The 25,069-nt window shown below is 42.0% G+C and overlaps 1 protein-coding gene across 2 annotated transcripts; it reads left to right on the forward strand.

Moving 5' to 3' along the window:
* Positions 1-737: 737 nt before the first annotated feature.
* Positions 738-9,655, forward strand: LOC147898240 (uncharacterized). 2 transcript variants are annotated; one of them, XM_087379482.1, is made up of 3 exons: positions 738-1,289; positions 2,574-2,681; positions 9,207-9,655. In XM_087379482.1, exons 1-3 carry the CDS (start codon positions 957-959, stop codon positions 9,516-9,518), a joined length of 753 nt encoding a protein of 250 aa, XP_087235608.1. In that variant the 5' UTR covers positions 738-956; the 3' UTR covers positions 9,519-9,655. The 2 variants fall into 2 exon arrangements, with proteins under 2 accessions (XP_087235608.1, XP_087235609.1); XM_087379483.1 differs by having other exon boundaries at positions 738-1,280.
* The last annotated feature ends 15,414 nt before the right edge of the window (positions 9,656-25,069 follow it).

Here is a 25,069-nt window from a genome sequence, read left to right on the forward strand (position 1 = left end):
TGGGTCCCAGAAAAACCTTGAACTACACGACCTCGTTTGGATGAGGAAGAGAAACGGGATTCAGAGCATGCAGGGAGGAGGGAGGCGAGTGAATGAAAGATTCCTAAGAGAAGGGAGGCGACCAAGGTAGCAATAAGAGGGATGATCTGAGTGGACAACAAGTGAAGCACGGCGTAACAAGTAAGGGCGACTCCCTGGACGAAAGCTATGAAGGAGGACATCTGCATAAGAGGAGCAGGAGGATACCAGCAGGCAAAGGTGTGCCGCCACGAGTTGATTTTTGAAGCGGAGGATGACGATGAAGACTACATCTTAGTCAACTAAGTGGCGTTCACGAGTTGTCCGTGTTAGGCGATGTTAAAAGTAGCTCCAAAAGAATTTGCATTTACAAAAGAAGATTTGGAAGCCTACCTTGATTGAATTTGGCAAAGCCTACGTTACAGAGCCTTCATGTACGAGACGGCTTTCGTTCGTCCGTTTCGCCTATATTTAAAGGTTTTGCCTTGGCTTTTTACGCAGCTTTTCAAAAGCTTTCAAAGCTTTTGGGCTTTCAGAATTTAAAAAATCTAAGGGTGTATATTGTGCAATGTGGAAGCACAGGATTTCAGAATTTGAAAAAACGTCCTAGTGCTGGCCAAGTAAATAAAAATTGTGGACGTTGAGGAATGAACCAACTGTGGTCAAACGTTTGACTTAGGAAGATCCGTCATCCAGTCTCAATCATCGTTCTCGTTAACGTCAAAATTCGTTTCATTCTGTCGCGTTTCGCTAAGCTTTCTGTTGTAATCTCCGTCGCATGGTGCCGCTCGAAGCTCAAACTGTGCAACTTCATCTCCATTTCGCATTGCTGCACTGAAATCTGAAGTCTGTCGCTGTAATGCGGCTGCAAATCATCCCACTCCCCAATTTTTGAAGAAATTCAGCTCAACAGAAGCCAAGAATTCTCTCCATCCATCATGGATTCTCCTTCCAGCTCCTTCCTGTCTTTAGCATTTACGATAGTCTCTCTGGCATTCTCAGCCTCCGGGCTGGATATCGTCAAGTTCACCGAAAGTGATACGAACACCGTATATAGCCCCTGCAAAGACACAACCGTGCAGAGCGGTGACGGATTCACATTCGGTTTGGCATTCAACACGAACACTTCCTTTTATATAAAAGGAGTACAGTATTCACCTTGTGACCACAGATTAAATATATCTTCTGGTCAAATGGCACTTTTCCGTCCCAAGGTTGATGAGATCAGTCTTCTCACTATCAACGCGAGCTATTTGGACCTGGTAAGCAGAGTTACGTTCTCAACAATCTAGGATCTGTGTTACGATCTTTAAAAATTTCGATGGTTCCCAAGAAATTCTATCGCGCTTTCTTCCTTCGTGCTTGCTGAACATTGATTGTGTCGATTTTAACTGTGCTTATCACGGTTAGGTTCTCACTAATACTATTTTGTGCAAGTTTTTGGTCTTTCTGTCTCACTTTGGGTTTTTTAAGTTTTCGCCAATTTTTCTTCCTTCAGTAGAGATTCTTATTTTATTAGGTCACGTGAACATAAGTCAATTACCTGCAGGACAATCCCATGGAAGCTCCAAATTTTAATGACTTGCTTTCTTAAACTCAAATAGAAGGTGATGTGTGGTGGTAGTGAAGCATCGTCTTTTAGTGCATGTGTTGTTAGCACCTGCAGGCTGGGGTGGATTGCTGCCTTCTTCCAGTATTTAATATTCTCCTCAATAAAAGACACAGCCTTATTAATAGTGTGTGGCATTTGAGAGATGGTGTTACTGTCAACCGGCCAGCAGGTATAAGTATTGCCGTCTCTCTGTTCAGGCCGTTTGCAGCTGGGCACTGTAAACGACCGTTGGAAGCTTTTCTTTTACTTTGAGTTGCGGAGATGGTATGTGTGTGGTCGTCTTGGGCAAATTAAAGATGCTCTGTCAAGACAATCACGTGCGGTATGCTTGTTTTCTAAAATCATTAGAACGATTTTGAAGGTACCTCTCAAATCTGATTGTCTGCGTGGAAAATCATATTTGACTGCTATAAGGTCCATTTTTGTGGGTTTTGTATGTACGAATTCTTTACGGCCTTTTCAGCGGGTCGTCTACCATGGATATTGTGTACATCTCTAAAGTTCTGAAATCTAGTGAGTGGCTCTCAGAAATCAAGATGTCTGCCATACAGCAAGATCAAAAACTTGATAAATAACATGAGTAGAAACTGTACAAATGCTGAAAGATTATCCATACTTTTGTTGCTTGCCAACTTTGACATTCAAATTATCTCATAAATTAGTGGAAATCTAGTCAAAACCAACAATTTTTAGATTCTTGAGTTTTAGGGTTCTAAGTCTCATGATTTTTTATCGTGTTCTCTATGTTGACCTTCAGTGTAAGTATGCTGAAATCATCTCCAAATTCTTATGATGTCTTTGAGCTTCATACCAGTAACCAAAAAAAAACAGATCCTCCAAGGCAGTTTTCCTTGTGCAGTAGTTAACATTACATGCAGTTTTAAAGTATCCATTTGGTACTGTAAAATCATTCTTTTATGAAATTTCTTTTCATTTAATGCAGAATAATACTGCTGAAGTTATGGTGGCATTTGCTGGAAGCAAATATGCAGCGCTGTCATTTCCTCAGGTGGTGACATCTCAACAGCATGTCATTACGAGTTTCACATTGGTACTCTCTTATATCCTATGAATTTTTTGTGGGAAAACTTCTTGCTCTTCTTACACCATAAAATTTACTTCATATGGATGGCTGCACGGTACCATGCAGCAGCATTGCCACGTGGTACACCGTACAATAAGGAGCAGCAGGTGAGGCCTGCATTTGGCCCAAACAGCAGCAGACAGCAGTGGGTTCAAGGCAGAGTGCCAATTGGCCTTATAAAGTTACAGGGGGCCGGGGGGGGGGGGGGTGTTCAGGGGTGCCTATAGAGGCCAATCCCACCTCACTCTAACATCATGAGAAGCATCAGGTTCACCTCTACACCCCAGCAACCTTCAGCTCTAGCAAGCACTCAGCTATGTAGTGGACAGCAACCTTGGGCTTGATCCCCAAAGGGTGTATGGGTGCACCACCAAACAAGGTTAAAGTAGTGTCTTCAGTCCGCGATTCTTTTTTTGCTCCAAGTTCTTAACCTTCACAATTAACTCTATTGCCTACCAAGTGGCTAATTAGACAAGAAGGGAACAAGGCCAACTAAGAAAAACCTCATTTGTGTGTGGACCCAACACAAGTCGCAAATATGCCATACTCCTCAACTCATAGCCTAATGCCTAATTCCTTGTGCATGCAGTATTGATCGTAAGCAGAATGCTGGAGACTGTTTCTCGGACTCATTCTAGACATGTGAGTCGGAATGCCAACACCTCTTCTAGCTATTAACTGTGTTACTTGAACAATGTCGATTCCAAACCATACAATTACACAATATGCCATGTAATAAAGGCAAGATGATACCAAAACCACTTCACTGTATACAAAGAAGAGATTTAAGAGAGCATAGCCAATTGCCTGATACTTCACGAGCATCTTCTGAATAAGATTTCCGATTTAGTGTGACACAGTCCACATTGGGACAGAATGCCAAACTTGCACTCCCGGATTTGCTTCACTCACTCAGAAATACACCACTTTCACCCCCTCCATTCCCTTCGCATTTGCATAAGGAAACCCAGCCACATTGCCTCTTATTTATTCCTGTTTCATTTGCACAATTTAAGAGGCAGGAAACACATAATAGGAAACAAAAGCCCTTCTTCACATACACACTGTATCAACCCCTTGCTGAACTCACCCTCATTCTAGTCTAGAACTCTTGCTACTTTCTTCTAGCTTTCTCGTCTACTCTTTATATGCATGCTTGTGTATATATCTGAAAAATACCAAGCAGGCCAAATCTGGTATCAAGAAGCCTCCTATATGCAAGACTGAACCTGGAATCAACAAGTCTCCTCATGGATTAATCTGTCTGTCACTAATCCTGTAGTCAGGTCATTAGCCAAAAACACCTGGACCTCTATGGTGCCTTTTCGTTATATTTATTCCTTGCTGATGCTCAACTGAAATGGCCACCAGTATGATTCTGGGCCTGGCACACAGCCTCACCCTTGCCTACTCCTAACCTTGATCTAATACCGATGTGAGCATGCAGGAAGGTGGATGCTACCCCTCCCTTGAGGTCAACTTTCAAAGAAGTCAATTCAACATCTGGTACCAAGGTCCCTATCTATGGTTGTGGAAGAGAATGTCTCCTCATAGTGGTGCCTATGCCTTCGTTGTGTAGAGTGGCATGATAGTTACTTGCATTGTTTTCTCATATGTGGCTCATTTTTGTGAATTTGTCTAATTCGCTGCACTCGGTTTCCCCCAAGTTATCCTGTATGATTTCTTTGAAAAAAAAAGTTAAACTGCATGATTTCTCGTCTTGAATAGTCTTAAGTAACCATCTAGAGGCTTTTGTGGGGAATTGCTGTCCCCTATGGAGTTGCAAGCGTTTGCACCTCTTTTGAAGTAGAGTAGATTATTTTGGCTTGGGAAGTGGGCTGTGCTCTCATCAAAAGGATCAAAATTTATGTTTCGCTTAAAAATGGAGAGGAGGATGGCTTCACATCATGTTCCTCATGGGAGATCAAATCCCTTTTGTTACACTTTTTTGTGTGTAATGAGGCTGTAGAATGTATAGCCGTGGCTTTCACACAATTATGCAGTTGGCTCCATTTTCATCAAAGTTCTGTTCTCTTTTGAGGTAGAATGCTACTGAGTCAAACATTGTAAGATCGTCAACTCTTGGCTTTCTGCCATACCATGCTTGAAAAGGTTCTTCTTGTAAATGCCGTGAGCATCTATTTGCGATGTGCATCTTCCCAAATATGTTCTGCAAACATTTACCCTTGAGTATGCATCTTGCCATTCCCATTAGGGTCATGTCCTTCGCTTTAGCTACTCCATTTTGTTATGGATGTAGAAGATGCATATTTTTATTACATTGGATTTGCATTACTCTTTGGCACATAATCTCTCCACTTCAAAATGTTTTTGGTTTTGGTTACACTGGCTCCCAGGCATGCTAAAAATAGAACAGAAATTGCTCTGTAATTCAGTGGATTCAAGTAAATCATTAAAGTCATCTGGTTGTTAGAAAGTAAAGGCTCCTCCAAGTGTTCTTAGCAATGTGTATGTGCTGTAACTGTCTGTGTAGATCTCACGAGTCTGAATCTTAATTTGGAAAACAAATGCAACAGAATTTACCATGGGTACAACCCTCATCCATAAGTGCATAAATAATGGGGGCTGCTGAAAGCATGTTCTTCTTGTAATGTGCCTTTTGAACAACATTATACATCCAAAAGCCAGTACTTTTTCTTAAGGTGAATTTTTAGAAAATTAGCCACTCCTTCTTCCTTAAGGTCCTTTTAGCCTGTGTGTGATTCAACAACAACTTCATCTCATTTTTAATTAGAACCTTAAGACACATTTCTTAATTGTCCTTTACAATTCACATTTGATGCCAATCATAATCAAAATCAGGGTTATACTGATGTCTCCATGGCATTCCTAAATGATATCCTTTCCTAGGAAATTTCTTTTCTCGTGATACGGCCCGATAGTGATTTCTAAATTCCTAACTTAAGCTGGGCAACCATGGTATTCTGTTTTTTGTGGGGTCAAAAATCTCTGTCGATCGCCAAAAATGGCCAAACTTTGACAACCTATATCTTTTGATTGACAAACCCGAATTGGGTCATGTAGCATATCAATCCAAATTGCAAGACTGTTTTTTTGCACCATTTAGTAAAGTTACATGCATTAAACAAGCATTTTGGCTAATTTTCTCCACCAAGTTTAGAGCATGGTCACCCATTTTAGGCTATCATTTCTCAAGGGTGAGGATGGTGTGATAGCGCACTTAGGTGCTCCTTTTTCAAGGGGAGTATTTGGGGAAAAAAACAATGCATGATGCATGTCCTCAAGTCTTGTATGCCAATGGCTCCCTGATTGAGTAGATGCTGCCCATGCATGCTGAGTTGTTTGGTTTGTATGAAGCATGTTAGGGTACCTTGCTTTAGGTCCCTTCAACACTTGTGCATCAACTCAAAGTTCTAGGCAAGCTCAAATGGTTCCTCACACATTGAAGGATGGAACTCTGGACATGATCTGGAAGCCTTTCTTCGCTCTTCGACAGTTGGATGAACTGAATCCAGATGTATGAATTTGTTCACACGATGCTTCAGTTACTCTAGAAGACCTTGCTGCATCTCAAAAACCCAGTTACTCTAGAAGACCTTGCTGCATCTCAAAAACCTAGTCCCTGAGTTGTTTGCGATACTAATGTGGTGAGGATTAAGGAAAGCTTAATATTTGAATGTGGCAACATCCAAAAGGTCACGATCTATGGGAGAGGGTTTTAGTTCTTCGTTTTTTATTGCAGAGTCCATGGCTCAGTAGAGCCTGTTTATCTAGAGCAGAACTGTTTTCTTTCATTTCTTGATACCGTAATTTCAGTGTGAATGACTTGGACTCCAAACATCGCATGCCCAAATGTCCGATCATATTAATGCATGGTTTTGAATACAATGATATTTCAAAACTTTGGATGGAACCGATAGAAACACTAGGAGAGTCCTTGTTTTCTCCTTTAACAAATAGGAAGAATGCAACATAAATATAACAATGTGCCAAAATACGAGTCAAGAAGAGTGTAAAACATGTATAAAGATGCAATTAGAGAGAGAATGCATGTAGGAGAAATCAATTGATCTACTGTCCTACACATTAGAACGGTGTAAATCTCTTCACCAAGGCTCTATTCAGAGAAAAGTTTCTAGCTTTCCGCAAAGCTTTGGGCTTACTTCCATTTGGTTATTGAAATCGCTTCTTGTACACTCGGACATTGTCACTGGGAGAGGGGGGGGAAGTGGGGGTGTTCGGAAATATTGTAATATTTCAGGCAATGGCCAATGCATTATATAGTTAGGTGGGGTAGGGACACTTCTTTCCCTAACCACAGTTAGTGGTTGAGTTTAGGTTTGTGCAAGATTTAACCCACACTAGGTTTACGTAGGGTTTATTAACAGCTCCTTGTACTTTCATTTTTGCAGCATCAAATCAGGATTGCTCCATGTTTTTACTCTCTCAATGTCTCCACTTCTCACATGGAATGCTTCAGGCTCTATCAAATCTGCCTTCAGAGCTCTAAGCCATGCAACGAGTGTGCTTCCAATCCATTTGGAAGCACTGATGTTTTGAAGGGTTCTATGCGTTGGATTGGTGATGTTTATATAGAGTAGATAACAAATAGATTGGAAGCACATGCATTTGAGAGAGACGAATGTGGCATTTCCTAAAGTGTCGAAGTTCTCAGGCTTTTGCTGTGCTGTAGTGAGTGAGGTAATGTTAAACGAAAAGAAAGGGTGAGCTAATGTTGCTGCCAAGTTGCTCATATGCAAATTCCTTGATCAGTCTTATGTGTTGTGCTACACTATACACTGTCTAGATCTTTGTATGTGATGTTGATTCAGTGTCCTGAACTGACATGGTGTGAATTGAATCTTATGTCACTTGTTGAACCCTTCGAACACTGCCGAGTCATGGCAAATAAATAGCCATCGCTGGCTTTTGTATTGTGGGAAGAGAAGACATCGTCCCTACCATTATTTTCAACAACTTCGTTGAGACATTCACTTAGCCCTTTAGATGTGTGGAACTGACTCATCTTGCCGAATGAGGAATTGAATTATCGTACTCGACTATTTGCTCCTGTGTGGATGCGATGGCTGCTGTGAATAGACTAATTGAATCTCTCCTAATATGGGTTCCAAAGTCAATGACTTGATGAACTAGCTAAACCATTGGATTTTAAATGGCGAATGCCATATTTTGACCTTTAAGCAGGCATGCCTATCCTTGTCTTTTTATTAGTAATGCCACGGAGGCCGATCCATATTTTGAGGCTGCCTGACTGTTTGCTTAGGGATCTGAATAACCGCTCTATTGAATAAGGGTTACTTATCTATGCACGATGTTATGCAACTTATCTTTCATGCAGTCTTTGAAAATGTTTCATGATGAAAGTGCGTGGAGGACCTAAGGAGAGCAAAACCTTGGAAGCATTCCGATTTGTTATGGTGCTTGTACTTCCACATCTCAAGCTAGCTTTACGGACTTTGTATAGTTGGGATATTTATTCTTACTGAATACTGGGATATTTATTCAACCTTGTTTAATCCTCTGCATACATATAGAACAACAGATCCGACCATCAATGGGACCGCCAAGGGTAGGATGGTATAATTGTGACAGCGCACTTTAAGCCAGAGGGAGGTATCTTGACAGATTATGCACAATAAGGCCTTGGCAGATAAGATGAGAGCCCAGACACAGGTTGTAGTTGACGTAGAGGCTAATTGCCTGGGTTCATCCTGAATTTTCAACATCTCCTCGCTGACACCAGATAGGAGGCAGTGGTTGACAGTTTTGTAAATTTGACTTGTGCTACTTCAGGTACGTTTATGACAAATCTGACAGCAGGGATCGCATGGGAGGGTTTCCAAGCATGTGTGAGTGGGAGGGTTTCCAAGCATGTGTGAGTGCAGATTGAAGCCTTCCAAGGCGTTTTTACGCTCGATTGGGTAAATGTCTTATGCAAAGTGCTTCCAAGTTCCTCGTGACATGCCTTGCTTCGTCTACCCAACCTGTGGGAATGTTGTCCGTCTATGAGATGCTGACCCTGTGGTGTATGGGGACATTGTGACACTAGCTGATCAGTGTGGCAGTTGAGACATTCAGCATGAATATGGTGCAATTTTTTATTGTACTTGACAATCAGATGAAGTCAACCTGCCAAAGTTTCTAAGGTCTCAAGAATACATCACCAAAATTTCTAAATATCTCAAGAACACGTCACCAAGCTGTCCACTGGGATTTGGACGTACACTGCATCCTTGTACTAATAGAACTTTGTATTAGGTAGCACTGAGTTTTTAGCAGTTTAGATCTGGCATGTTAATTAATCTATGTATATATCTACATACATATACATCCATGCATGTGCAGGCACTCACATTGCACCAGCACATACCTCTACCCTGTCAGTTGCGCACACATTTGCACATACCACTACCCTGTCAGTTGCACACACATTCACACAGATGTATTTTGTGCATGCGCACACGCTTACAAAGTGGTACTCTATTTCAGGTTTTGGATTTTAGTAAAGGAAGGCTGCAGAACCTGCTATGGAAGAGCGATGGTTGCAGCTCTTGTAAAGGGAATTCTGCATTCGTGTGCTTGAAAGGAGAAGATTGTGCCATCCCACTGACGAGTTGCAAGACCCTAGGAGGAAATGTTGATTGCAGTCTTAGTTTTCAGACATCCTTCTCAGGATCAGATGAGCATGATAGGGTGTTCAATTCTTGGTATGAGGTCGGTCATCTTCATCAGTACTCTCTTTATGACCTTTACAGCAACCTGAAGAGCTCGCTAACTAGTCAATATAGCAAGTATTTTTGAAGGATTCGGACCACACGTTCTTCGATGAGGGATATATATAAACTTGTATTTGGATTTACTATCCTTTGCATCGCTAATCATGTATTTCAGGAGCTGCTTTGTACATTTGTTTATGCATGTAATTGTCAGAATTTTCATCATAAGAGACATTTTTTCTACCAACCTTGTGTGCATGCATGCGTGTGTGTGTGCGCGCGCGTGTTTGATTAACAACCGCTACTTACAGCATGAGGCATATAAAAATATGGTCAAGGTTGCCATTGCTCCTCTTTGGGCACAATGTTGCAATTATGCCTGGACAGCTTTTGTAACTCGCATGCAGCATGCCTTTCGAGACTATTGAAAGAATTATATGCATAATCTTAAGGAAGATGTCGCAAAAGCTAAAAGCACTTGTCAAGAATTGATAGAAATAGTCATTTTTGAGATTTATCTTAAGCTGAGGCTGCTTGTCTTTGTCAGGCTACTCACTCTCTTCGATGCAACGATCGTAGAAAGTTAGAAAAATGGGAAACTAGGGCCAGGTGGAAGAAAAATGTGCGAAAGAAAGTGAAATCGTGACAACTAGTAGAGCTCGAAAACACACGGGATTACATTATTCACAGAAAGCATCCTTCTCATATAGAGGAGGTATCACGCCGATTCACATATCGGCGTTTATTACAACTCACACACCAAAGGCCGCTATATGGAGACCGCCAATTTATTCTCTCTCTAAATTGTTGTCTAATGCATCATTGATGGTGTCATCGTTTGTTTGCATCACTCCTACCCATCATACAATTTCCTAAACTAATGTAAACCCTGAGCTCTTATCGGATGATTCCTACCTAAGACAAATGACTCAACAACTCCCACAAATTGTCTATTCTGATGACTCCTACCTAATACAAGGACTCCTAGACTTGAATCAAATGACTCAATAACTCCCACAGATTGTTTGGTTATGGTGGGTCAACAGATTGCTCTTCAATCGGCAGAAGACTCCCACTCACAGCCAATGGAGCGACAAAGTCGATGATAGCGATCAACAGAAAGAGGCTTGGTGAACATGTCAGCGAGCATTTGATCTGTGGGATAGTATTGCAAAGTAACCTCGCCATCCTGCAAAGCTTGTCGAATAAAGTGATGATGAACTTGAATGTGTTTGGTTCGCTTATGGAAGGAACCATTCCCAAAAAGACATATGGCCCCTTGGTTGTGAGTGGATATTTGTAATGGGGAGTCAAGAGGTTGTTGGACGTCGTGGAGAAAGCGTTTGAGCCAAATTGCTTCTTTGGATGCGGAACTGAATGCAATATACTCAGCTTCGGTGCTTGACACATTCCTGTTTGCAGGAAGACCAAGTGACGGGGCGGCCAGCGAGGATGAAAACAAAGCCATATGTAGAACAACGAGTGTGAGGATCACCTACCCAATCAGCATCGACATATCCATGAAGGGGAGAAGAATGGGCATGGTAACAAATGGAAGCAGAGATTGTGCCTCGGACATAACGGATGATGCATTTAAGGGCAGCAATATGGAGAGGATGGGGTGAAGAAGCAAACCGACTGAGATAGGAAACGGAAAATGCAAGGTCAGGGCACGTGGTGAGCATGGCGAACATCAAGCTTCTGAGGATTTCACGGTAGGGAAAATCAGAAGGAGAGGTGGGTGGTGAGGATAAGGGAGGAAGAGACTGCATAGGAGTGGAGACAGGGTTACAATCTTGGAATCCCCATTTGCGAAGGAAAGCAAGCAGATAGCTCTCTTGACTAAGATGAACAGTGGAACGATCCTCAGTCCATCGTATGCGCATGCCAAGGAAGTGCGAAATGAGGCCAAGGTCCTTCATAAGGAAGGCACGTTGTAGAGCCTATTTGATTTCCATGAGAAGGGCTGGCCTGATGGAAGCCAGAGCAAGTCGTCTACATAGACGGCAATGAGGCAGATGATCCCATGATGATTTTGTATGTAGATGCTGGGATCAACGGAAAGCGGATAGAAGCGGTGTTGAGCGAAGAACTCATCCAATCGTTTATACCAGGCTCGAGAGGACTGTTTGAGGCTATCCATTGCCTTGTGTAATTTGCAAACGAGGTGAGATTTTCTAGGTGCAGCAGGTTGTTGAATGTAAAGATCTTCCTCGATGTTGTTGTGGAGAAATGTTGTGGTCCATCCATGAACAATTGCAAGGGCGAGAATGAGCCGAACAGAGGTAATGCGTGCTGAGTGAAGCCCTTTGCCACCAGACGAGCCTTATAGTGGGCAATGGATCCGTTCGCGTTGTGCGCTTGATTTTGAATACCCAATTGGTGGGAATAGCATTTCGGCCAGGAGGCAGTGGAGAGACCACATACTGTTGGCATGAATAGACGTCATTTCGTCTTGCATGGCTTGGATCCAATGAGAGGAATCCGCACCGTGAAGGGCAGCTCGAACTGTCAGGGGCTCAAAGTCCTCTACCATGAGGCCAGAGTCAGAATCATTTGTGGACAGTTGGAAATCTTGGAAGTGAGAGGGAGGCCGTCGTGCTCGGACAGGACGACTTTGATCAATCGGAGGGATGGGGTCAGTGTCATGACCATCTTTTGCCGAGTCATCTGATTGATGTGGAGCTGGGAAGGTGTGTGGGGGCGAGATGTCTTGAGTTGGACTAGGAGGACCATGAGAGAAAGGATCGGGTAAAGGGGAGGAATCAAGTGCAGAGGTGGAAGAGGATAGCGTGATGGTAGCTATCTGGGAGGATGAGTTTGGCTCAGAGGTGGAGGGGTGAGTTCCATAATCAACATATGAATCTTTGAGGAAATGGACATCTCGACTGCGAATAATTTTATGAGAAACATGGCAATAAAGACGATACCCTTTTGAATCAGTCGGGAGGCCCATTGATAAGTCCATCCTTGATTTGGGGGCGAGCTTGGTGTGGTCAACTTCGGGGATATGTACGAATGCTCGGCATCTGAATACCTTGAATCGGGAGACATCGGGCTTCTGTTCGGACCATCTTTCGTCTGGAGTCTGATGAGGATGGACTCGTGTGGGTAAACAGTTGAGGATGTCAGCCGCCATGCAGATTACTTCAGTCCAAAAAGGGGTGGGTAGTTGTGCGTCGAAGAGCATGTAAGGTTCGATTTACATTCTCTGCCACTCCGTTCTCTTGAGAAGTATGGGCGTGCAAGAGTTGTCTTGCTATACCTTCAAACTGGCAAAGATCAATGAATGCTTGCGAGTAGAATTCGTCGCCATTGTCAATACGAAGTGCAAGAAGTCGACATCCAGTCTGTCTTTCAGCGAAGGCTTTGAAGGAGTAGAATTTATTGAAAGCTTTACTTTTCAATTTGAGGATGTAGACGAATGTCTTGTGAGAGAAATTGTTGATAAATGTGAGCACATACCTGGAACCACCCAAGCTATTCTGCACCATGTCGCAGATATCAGAATGAACCAATTCGAGGAGACGAGTGGTCTTCATGTTGGAAGGCGGAAAGAGGCATCTTGATTGTTTGCCAGCATAGCATGTGGCACACGAAACCTTGATGTCAAAGAAGCTTCGATCCAGACCACTTACCATGTCATGACGTTGTAGCTATGCCAATCTCTGCATGCTTGCGTGCCCAAGTCGACGATGCCATAGGTTACCAGAGGACCATTCTTCGAAGCTAACTGCTGTAACTTCATCGTCTGGAGTTCGTATAGATTGCCGAACCTTCGCGCATTGGCGACAGTTTGACCTGTGCCATTTTTTATGAGACAGACTCCATTGCAAAAGGTGCTCGCATAGTGTTTGTCATCAAGAGAGCTGATGGAGAGCAGATTTCTCTGCATTCCGGGCACGTACATCACACCTTGAAGTTTGATGCATCTCCCATCTGTTAACTGAATTGTGATGTCACCGATGCCTAGTCCATATTGGACATTTGAGTCTCCCCAACTCCAGCTCCAACTCCAGCTGTACACACAAGCCCATGTAAGCAATCTGTCACTAGTCATTGGTTTTTCGTGTTGTTAATGTGAAATGACCATTCCATAGCTTTCTCTCAAAGACACTCTATGAGTTGTTTTTTTGAGCATATCTCATCTGCATTCTAGGGTTTAGGAGGATGGTAGAGTCCAACCGATTGATTAGAGTAGGCTTCAACAAATTTTCTTAGAAACATGATTTGTTCTTTGTTTTTCTCCTCCATATCGCGTTTTCTAGTAAAGTTTTTGCATGCAGGGTGTTCTTGAGGTATGTCAAAAAGAATTTGCTGAAAAATGCCATTTCAGCCTTTTCTCTACATTTTTGCACCATATCGCGTTTTCAAGCTAACTCTTGGGTTGCTGATTCCCTCATTATGTTTGGGTTTTTTTCCAGGAGAAGAACACAATAAACTATGGCAAGAACCAAAGCAAAGGCCAGAAGGAAAGGAAAAGGACCTGACATTGCAAGGGCTGCCACAGCTCCATCAAGTCTAAATGTTCAAAGAAGGGGAAGCCTATGCACATGCTAGCAAGGAATAGGAAAAAAAGAGTGAGCCAAAGCAAATCTATCCTAATGGAGATCAGGAAGGCTCAGAAATCCATAGGATATGCAATACCCATGGCACCAATCCAGAGGCTTATCAGGGCAATATGCATGAACTGGCATGTGGACTTTAGATGGAAAAGGATTGCACTACTTGCTCTCCAAGAAGCTACTGAAGAGTGGCTCATAGGGTTTTTCATGGACACCATGATGGTAGTAGCACATGCACACAAGGTCACTATCATGAAGAAAGACATCCAAACACTTGTCAGGGTCAGGTATAGATATGGCAAGATCCTTAATGCAAAGGATTGGGATGATCTCAAAATGAGAGATATCTTGTTGATACCTCCAGCCAGGAAACCTAAAGATGATGGAGCCAAGATCATAGAGGTCTTTCACCAACATGAGATGAGAGGCAAGGTTGCCTATGAAGAGTCCCTTGGGGAAAGAGTCAAAGAAACAATGTCTATCTTGCAATCCCAGACATTAGTGAGGATGGTACAAATTCAGCAGAAGCTCCTACAACTTGGACCAAGGATCAGAGTAGCTATCCAGACTGTGAAAGATGACCTAACCTGGGACTTGACAGAAGACTGCATCATGGCTTTAGCACAGAAAGAAAAACATGTCCCTTGCACAATCATGCTTGCAGCTCTATAGTAAGTATATCTTTCTATGTCAATTGTGTTTATGTCTTTGTAGCATTCACTTTTTCATAAGCTAAGTGAAGTTATTTTTTATAGTTTTTTGAAGAGTTAGATCCATTGGAGCCTTCAGTATTCTGTGTATATAGTTGATCCAGCTATATCTTTCAAGCTGAAAGATAACAAGACATCAACCAAAAGCATTTCCAAGTAGTTTTGTTTTTGTAATTTGGATGTGGTTGTTGATATGATTATCTTGCCATATTTCTCAGAGTATGTTCGCTGACCTTTTCCAGTACTACCCTCTAGTGACAAAATCCTAATTGTTTAAATTAGATTTACACTCTCTTGGTCTAATCCCCTCATGTTATTTGTTTCTCTTGCAGCAATCATTGGAGTTTGGTAGATATAGATGTACAGCAAAAGCTATGCTATACAGTCAACTCCTTAAACGGTACCAAGATTTAGAATTGTAAGTCAGTCATTGCCTATACTTTTGCTCTAAAACGAGATTTTCAAGTTTTCTCTTGAAAAGTCAGCCATATCGCATTTACTTTGCAGAAGTATGAGTTTTATAATTTGTTGCCCTTAATTCCCATTGCAGTTGTCTCAAAAGACTAATGGATGCACTGGACCTCTGTGATCCAAAGTTAAAGATGTTAGATTCAACTCACCCAATGCCATTGCAGGTACAGTAATCATTGTCACTTATCTTTATCTCCCTCTTTTTTTTGCACTTTCATAGTCCAATATACATCTTAGCTTTCTATTTTGATAACATAGACACCACAACAGGAGGATCCTTTCTCCTGTGAATGGAGGACTCATGATGGACACATACTTTTTAGAGAAATAGCCTGAATTCGTGAGTACTTTCATTGCATACTATTTGAGAAGTTCTAAATTCAATGCATTGATATAAAAAAGATTGAAAACATTCTTTGTTTTTATTGTAGATGAAAGAGGATAGTTTTGGCTTTGAATATGTACATAGCTTCAGAGCAAAGACAATTTTGAAGCTGCTAGAGCACTCTTCCCCTTGTTTAGCACTAGACCAACGAGTCCATACAGAAGAGGGCTCAAAAGGTGCTGAGGATCTCCGAGTTGAATAAGAGGCTCAGAATGTCCCAGGCACTAGCAATCTAGAAGATATTCTAGAAGGTGTTGGTGTTGATGAGCTGCTTGAGAAATTCTCGAAGGATCTAGAAGGAGAGCCTACAGTTGATCTTTTCCAAAAGCCCGAGCCTATGCATGAGAAGGCAAGGACATCAAAGCAGCATGAGGCTGAGCCCAAGCCCATGGACAAGGAGGCGGGAACATCAAAGCAGTAGGAGGAGTTGATGCACGAGGAGGCAGTACTGACAGAGGATGTGTAGCAGGATGATCCATAGTAGGATGTACAGCAGTAGGATCCACAACAACAGCAATCTAAGCAGCATGTGGAAGATTCTCAGAAGGAGTCTCCATTCCAAAAAAGTCAAGAGAGATTCTGAGCAATAATAGAAAAACAGATGATACTTGTAAACATTCTGTATTAATACATCAAATGTCAACTTTTTTTTTTTTGTTGCAAGTAATACCTGGAGTCAATAGCTTTGTATTATTTGAATTGTCATTGGCCAGTCAACTATATTCCACGCTGGGAGATCTTGCTTTTTTAATAAACCATGTGAGTGAGCATTGTCCATCAATTGATAAAAGTGATCATAAAAAAATATACCCGATTCAGCTAGTGTTGTTGATTTTCTACCTCTGTACTGTAGCTCCCTAATAGCACCATGTAAAGCATTAAAGAATCCCAGTATGCACTGGTCCTGCCACGACCTCTCACTATTGCCCGACCGTTATAGAAGCTTTTTCCTCAGTTCAATATATAATGACCGAAGTGAATTTTGGATGGCTAATTTGATCTATTCATTGATGGTCATCAAGTACGACGGTTTCAATCAGATGATTCCACATGTATTTTGTGTCTATCTCACAGGAGGGTTCAAAAAAAATCGTGAATTAACTTGGGTTACTGGTGTAATTCTAGCCATACCAATTGTATCTTCTGGTGTAATTGGATATTCCTTGCCTCAGGACCAAATCGGTTACTGGGCAGTTAAGATTGTAACCGCCATACCGGAAGCCATTCCTTTAATAGGATCTCCATTGGTGGAGCTACTACGAGGAAGTGTTAGTGTCAATCAATCTACATTGACTCATTTCTATAGTTCACACACTTTCGTCTCACCGCCTCTCACAGCTGTTTCTTGATCTGCATTGGACTTCATGTATCCCTGATCAACAAAATATTTGTCGAATCTGCTATACCAACTTCTGGGTGCTTGCTTTAAGCCATAGAGACTCTTCTTGAGATGGAAAACCTTATTCTCCTTTCTTGGTTCAATATAACCTGTTGGTTGTTGCATGTAGACTTCCTCGTCTAGATAACCATTGAGAAATGCATTCTTGACATCGAGCTAATACACATTCCATCTACTGAGTGTTGCTAGTGATATCAAGAACCATATGGAATCCATCTTTGCTATTGGAGCATAAGTCTCATCATAATCTTGACCATATTGCTGTGCAAATCCTTTTGCAACTAGTCTAGCTTTGTATCTTTGAATACTGCCATCTGGATTGTACTTCACTTTGTATACCCATTTATTTGCTATGGCCTTCTTTCTTGGTGGAAGGTCGCATAATTCCCAAGTATTATTCTTATACAAAGCATCCATTTCTTCTTTCATATCAGTTTGCCATTCTGGCTTGTCTACTGCATCTTCAAAGTACACTAGCTCTTCTATAGCCATGATGGTAGACATAAGAGCATAGTTGGTGGTTTCCACCTGAATTGCTTTGCCTTTCTAAGCATATGTCAATTTGGCTAGAGGTTTGCTTTACCTAGTAGACCGTCTGAGCTGCTATGGCTCAAGGGGAAGACATTACTATTATACTTTTGTACGTAGATGATCTGATTGTGACAAGAAGCAAGGATAGCTTCATCAGAAAACTAAAACAAGACTTATCTACAGAGTTCGACATGAAAGATCTTGGACTTATGCACTATTGTTTTGGAATTAAGTTCTAGAGAGATTCAGATAGCACATTCATAAGTCAACTCAAGTATGTTGACAGTCTCCCAAAGAAGTTTCATATGGCAGATTGCAAGATTGCAGCCACTCCCATGGAACAGAGTTTGAAACTTACTAAAGATTCAGAAAAGCCTACAGTCAATGACAGATACTATAGGCAACTCATTGGATCTCTTATATATCTGACTATCACACCCGGGGGATTCACTCTTCATTAAAGGGGGACGTCACCTGCGTGCATGAACTTCAAGAAAACCCCCTATTTAAGATCCACGTAGGATGATAAAACACCCCTATTTAAGCTTATAAGATACCACCAAAATTCCATTATGTCCCCCCCTTTCCTTAAATCTACATTCTCTCTCAAGCATTTAGATTACACAATAAGCAAATTTAGGTTTTTCCCTATGACTATTTAAAACCATACACAAAATCAAACTTGTTTGGACTAGTTACCCAAGGTAGCCTATATTATGTCCCCCCTTCTTAAATATGACATGGTCCCCCTAGCTTAAATTCAATATTGGGGAAAAAAAAGGGCCCCCACCCCTAATGTATAAGCTTATGCCTCATTTCAAAAAAACCCCCTATTGTACACTCACGTGATATCATAAGTTTCCCCCTGTGAATCCCTCGGGCTATCACATGGCTAGATATTTGTTATGTAGTAAGCTCACTAGCAAAGTTTATGGCAAATCCAAAATAGTCTCAGTGGAATGTAGCCAAAAGAGTCTTGAGATACATCAGAGGTACAAGATAGTTTGGGATAGAATATAGAGAAAGTCATCCACGATTGCATGGATATTGAGACAATTTGGGATAGAATACAGAGGAAGTCATCCACGATTACATGGATACTATGACAACGACTATGCCGAAGATCATGAGACCAGGAGATCGACATAGGGATATGCTTTTTTCCTTGGTCAAGGTGCTATATCATGGTTGTCAAACAAACAACCAACTATTTCTTTGTCTTCGACTGAAGCAAAATATAGATCACTCACTACAGGTGCATGCGAGGCTATATGGCTTAGAAGACTATTGTCAGAAACAGATTACTTTGATGAGTCAAAGTCAATAATAATATACTGTGACAATCAATCGCAGCTTAGCCAAGAATCCAGTATATCACTCCAAGACAAAGCACATTGATGTCAGAGAGCACTTCATCAGAGAAAGAGTGTTATGGTGACATCACATTGTAGCATTACGATAGGAAAGAAAATGTTATAGACATCTTTACCAAACCACTCAGTAAAGAGATTTTCGAGAAACACTGACTAGCTCTCAGTTTGACGCAGAGGAAGGGCATTCCCATTAAAGGGGTGTGATGGAATGTAATGCTCAGTCCTTCTTCGATTCCCTAGAATCATCACCTTGAGGGAAGGCCTACTTCATGATGTTGATCTTGAGGGAAGGTGTTGAGAGTTCACACTCAATCATGTGATCACGTGTGCATAGCACCATCATATGTGATCATATGTGCATAGCACTAACCCAATAGAGTGCTATAAAGGAAAGGGTTAGATCCCCTAACCCTAACCCTAAATGGGTTTGTATATATTCTATTTTTTCAACTAAATCTAGTGTACAGTTAGTCATTTGTGGTGTGCTCTCTAGCTGTGCCCTCTCTCCTCATCTCCACGCTACTCCTCTCCCCTCTTCATATTTTGTCACCTTGTAATTCCCTGGCACAAGCAGTGCAAGCATGAGGTGTACCTTGTTTATTGTTAGCCATGATGGGATATTTTCACTCACTAAGAGTATAGGCCATGTCGACCAAGATGTCGAGCGTAACCCAAAAGGGTTCACGTTATCCATGGCGAGCCCAAGATGTAAGTTGTGTGGCTTCCTCGCAAAGTCTGACCATTGATTGTGTATGTGCTTCCAAGCTACACAATTTGTAGGAATCCTCAATGTGTCATCAGTGGACCAATTTGTAGCATGCCAAGTCATCAACTCCGCTATGAAATTGCATCAAAACATGTGTTATATTCTAGCAATGATGGGAAAGTGTCTCAAGACCTTTACCGGGATCTACTCACCCTGCAAGTCATCTCTATATTGTGGGGGTTAAAGGTCACTGTGCCTTAACCCCGGTTATGTACAATACTCAAACACATATATAAATGAATGAAAAAGAAGATTAGGGTGGTTATGCACCCACCAAACTTGTGTGGCTCTCTGTCTCTCTCTCTTCTTCTTCCGTTCTTGCTTCCGTTGAGAGCACTCTCAACTGGTATCAGAGCCTGGGTGATCTAGCTGAGCGTGCGTGAATGCTTGAAGCTCAGCAGCTCTGTGGGAGGAAGGAGAAGCTTTGTGGGAAGCTTTGTGAGTGACTTTACTTGCATTCGAGTGTGCAGAGATTTTGGAGGAACCTTTGGAATAGTCACTTTGGCTTTGCGAAGTGGTTTTGAGAGCCTGTTAAGTGGTTTCAAAGAAAAAGTCGTTTTTTGAGCTTTTCCCTGTTCCGTTCGATGACAGAGACTCCATATTGACTTGTAGAGGCAACTATTGCTTGCTTTTGGTATCCACTTCACTTCAGGAGCTTGGAAACACCTTCATTTTTGAATCTGGGATCATTTCATTGGATTTCTGACTCAGTGTGTCTGTTCCTACGTTTTTTGCCCGAGTGTTGGAACTTAAGTTTCGAGCAACCATTTGTAGATCTGTCAGTTCCAGTGGACTCAGGAGGTCCTAAAACTTCTATGTTGCTCATCATTCGCACTCCGGTGGAGTTTACATACAGCTCTGTTTCCAAAAACGTTTTTCAGTCCGTGTGTTGGACCCAGTGATTGAGACCACGGTTTCCAAAACCGTCTGTCCCATTGCGTTCCGGATGCCCAAAAACCCCTACCTATTAGTTCTTGTGCAATTCGGTGGAGGATTTTCAGAGTTATAGATCTCTGTGTATTCGATTTCGTCTCTCTGTTATGCATTTTTCATTCTAAGGTTTTGAAACCTTAGATTTATGCCACATGGCAGTGGATAAGTGTTGACTCCCATTTCTCACTCATCGGTTGGGATTTTGGAGTTCTGGCAGAAGAGAGATATTTACAGATTTTCTTGCTAAGTCCGATTATGCAATGGCGCCCATGTTTTGAGGCATCTCAGGTTCTATTTTCAGTAGCGGTCATTATCGTGGGACTATGATTTCTTGAGCATACCTTATGCAGATCACTCTGGTTGCAGTTTGAGCAGTGTGCACTCATTCGTGGTATGATTGGGTTGCAGTGGATGATTTATAGGCCATTTGGATGCATTGTGGTCCTTATTGGATGTGCTGATAGGCCCAAATTGCCTTGTGGGATGCTATTTTTTATGGACGCTTTGCACATGGATGCTATTTTATGTTGAGGGACAGCTTTGACACATTGCTGGTGATGCACTGATAGTGCTATGCTCTCTTGGATGAGATATTATTGATGCATATGCCAGTGGATGGTGTTTATGCTTGAGTCATTTGGCACTTATTGGCATTTTCTTTTGGGCCAGATTTGCTCATATGGATGCGTAGTATATGCACTTGAGTCAGATGCATCTTTTGATGCTTTGAGCTTTGAGTTTTTTGTGATATTTTAGTCTATTGTGGCATACATATTTGGGTGCACCTGGTATTTGGTGTGATTCTCTCTTGCAGGCACTAGCATTTGGGATTTTGTTTCATTTGCATCATGGCATCCTCTTCCATGTCTGAAAAGGAGTTTTTCAACATTAAAAAGTTTGATGGGACAAACTTTTCTTTGTGGAAAGAACAAATAACTTATTCAAAAGAAGCAAATTAAACCCTTGGCAGGGATTGAAGCTAAGCCTGCAAATATGTCTGAGGATGATTGGAATGAGTTGGATGCATTAGCAAAGTCTACTATTAGACTTCAGCTTGCAGAGTCAGTTTATTTCACAGTAGTAAATGAGCAGACTACGGAAGATTTGTGGAAGAAACTGTGTGCCACTTATGAGAAGGAAACTGCCTCTAATAAAGTTTACCTCATGAAGAGGTTGTTTGAGCTGCAGATGAAGGAAGGGGTCTCCATTGCTTCTCACTTGAATGAATTCAATATTATTTTCAGCCAGATTCAGGCTCAAAATATGAATTTTGATGCGGAGACTAAGGCAATATTTCTCTTATGTTCATTGCCATCCTCATGGGATACCTTCCGTGATTAGACGGAAGTCTATGGATGGCAACAAGCAGGATGCAGCCTTAAATGTGCAAAGGGGCAGATCACAGCTCAGGGGGAAGTCCCAAGAAAGAGGGAAGTCTCATAGCAAATCTAGGGCACGGAACATTGAGTGTTACCACTGTGGCAAGAAGGGCCATATGAAAAAGGATTGCTACAAGCTAAAAAGAGAGCAAAAGGATAAGAAAAAGAATGCAAATTGGGGTGCGAATCAAAAGGAAGAGAGTCCAAGGGAGGACAAAGGAAAAGTGAAGATCGAGGAGATCAATGCTGTCACACATGATAGTGACAATGACGTTCTCTTCATGTCTAGTTTATCTACAGAGTTGCTTACCACTTTAGATGATGCATATTCCCAGGATTGGATTTTGGATTCTGGTGCTTCATTCCATGTTACTCCCCATAGGGAATGGTTCTCCACTTATGATAGTGGAAAGACAGGTTGTGTGCATCTTGGAAATGACTATGCATGTGACATAGTGGGAGCAGGTGACATAAAGTTTTCTTTTGCAAATGGGTCTGCATTTGTTTTGAAACATGTGAGACATGTGCCTAAGCTGACCAAGAGTCTTATTTCAGTGGGTCAGCTAGATGATGCTAGTTTTCACACCACTTTTAGCTTTCAGAGTTGGAAAATTCAGAAGGGCTCTATGCTTTTGGCCAAGGGTGCCAAGTGTGGGACTTTGTATCCCTTACACGTATTAGGGGTATTTGATCATGTTGTTGCAATAACCGAGCAGCCAAGCACTTCTTTGTGGCATTGCAGGTTGGGGCACATGAGCCAGAATGGAATGAAACTCTTATGCCGTTTGGGTTATGTACCGCATTTGAGTTTCTCTGATTTTGAATTTTGTGAGCATTGTCTCTATGGGAAGCAAACTAAATCAGCCCATAAAAGAAGGGGAAAGAAAGAGTTTGAAATGCTTGATTTGGTGCATTCAGATGTATGTGGTCCCATACCTACACGGTCATTAGGCGGGGCTGAATACTATGTGACATCCATTCATGATGCAACTAGGAAAGTGTGGGCTTATGCTATAGCTCAGAAGAGTGATGTCTTCCAGGTATTTCAGAAATGGCTGGCCTTGGTTGAGAATCAGTTAGGTAGAACGCTTAAATGCCTACGGACTGATAATGGTGGAGAGTATCTCTCTCATGACTTTCAGCATTTTTGTGATACACGTGGGATTAAGAGGGAGCTCACATCCCCTCGTACTCCAGAGCAAAATCCAGTTGCAGAAAAGATGAACCGTACCATTCAAGAAAGGTTGCAATGCATGCTTTCCAATGCAAGTCTTTCTGGTGGTTTTTGGGCTGAGGCAATGAAGACTACAGTGCATGTGATTAATAGATCACCTAGTAAGAGCTTGGATGGTGGTATTCCTGAAGAGGCATGGAGTGGCAAGAAGCCCTCTTACTCTCATTTGCATATATATGGGTGTAAGGCATATGCACATGTGCCAAAAGAGCTTCGAAAGAAGCTAGATCCTAAGTCTAGGAAATGCATCTTTTTGGGTTATGGTGAAAGTGGAGAGATGGGCTATCGTCTCTGGGATCCAGAAGCAAAGAAGATCATATGCAGCCATGATGTGGTCTTCAATGAGAAGAAGATGCATAAGGCACCCATGAGGGATGTGGAAATGAGGAGAATCACTTTCCAGGATGTGAATCCACCTGCATATGTTGATAGACAGCAAGCTGTCCATGCACCAAATGTGCAAGAAATGGTACCACCAAGTACTCCCACATGTATACAATCAAGGGTAGATGATGGATCATCTATTGGTGGAAATGATGAGCCAAATGTGGCTGATATGTAGGTGGGACAGCAAGCTGAAATGCCCTTGAGAAGATCATCTAGAGTGTCTAGACCGCCTGATAGGTTTGTTCCAGGGGTAGACTATGTGATGCTTACTGATTGCAGGGAGCCTTCTTGCTACAGAGAGGGTATGATGCGTGAGGATCAACGCAAGTGGAAGTATGCTATGCAATCAGAGATGAGTTCACTTATGAAGAATAAGACTTGGGACTTGGTTTCTTTGCCACATGGAAAGAAAGCCTTGCCATGTAAATGGGTCTACAAAATGAAGGTCACAGGTGATGATGTGCCTAGGTACAAGGCCCGTTTGGTTGCTAAAGGGTTCAAGCAAGAGAAGGGTGTGGACTTTGATGAGATATTCTCTCCAGTTGTGAAGATGACCACACTTAGATGCATGCTTGGACTAGTGGCAGTAGAGGATATGGAGCTTATGCAGATGGATGTCAAGACAGCTTTCTTGCATGGAGATTTGCATGAGGAAATTTACATGGTGCAGCCGGAAGGCTTTGAAGAAAAGGGCAAAGAGCATTTAGTTTGCAAGCTAAAGAAGAGTCTCTATGGTCTTAAGCAAGCGCCTAGAGAATGGTATCAGAAGTTTGATGCTTTCATTCGGTCCCAAGGTTTTAGAACGAGTGAAATTGATCATTGCCTCTATACTAAAAGGGCTAAGGATAATAGCCTGATAATCTTGGCACTATATGTGGATGATATGCTATTGGCTAGCAAGAATACTTATGAGCTAGATGCATTAAAGGCCAAGTTGCATGAGGCCTTTGATATGAAGGATTTGGGATTTGCAGGTCATATTCTTGGTATGCACATCATGCGTGATCGGAGTAGGAAACTCCTTTGGCTTTCACAAAAAGAGTATGTTACAAAAGTATTGCAGCGTTTCAATATGGAGGGGGGGGAAGGTAGTGAGTACTCCATTGCCTCCATATGTGAAACTGAGTCATACAGATAGTCCCAAATCAGAAGAGGAGAGGGCCATGATGGCCAAGGTTCCTTATGCATCAGCAGTTGGGAGTCTTATGTATGCTATGATAGCTACTAGACCAGACATTGCATTTGCAATGGGAGTTGTTAGCCGGTATATGGCTAATCCAGGAAAGAGGCATTGGGAGGCAGTTAAGTGCATCATGAGGTACATGAAGGGTACCAAGGAGATGTGCATTTGCTTTGGTAAAGGAGACATGTGTGTACTTGGGTACACAGATTCAGACTATGTAGGGCATGTGGATATAGTAGGAGATCCACTTCTGGTTATGTGTTCACCTTTGCAGATGGTGCAGTGTCGTGGATGTCTCGCGCACAGAAGTGTGTTGCTTT

The sequence above is a fragment of the Dipteris shenzhenensis genome, chromosome 9 (genome assembly GCF_047967505.1).
Source record: "Dipteris shenzhenensis isolate YYH24624 ecotype China chromosome 9, Dip_SZ_1.0, whole genome shotgun sequence".
Lineage (NCBI taxonomy): Eukaryota > Viridiplantae > Streptophyta > Polypodiopsida > Gleicheniales > Dipteridaceae > Dipteris > Dipteris shenzhenensis.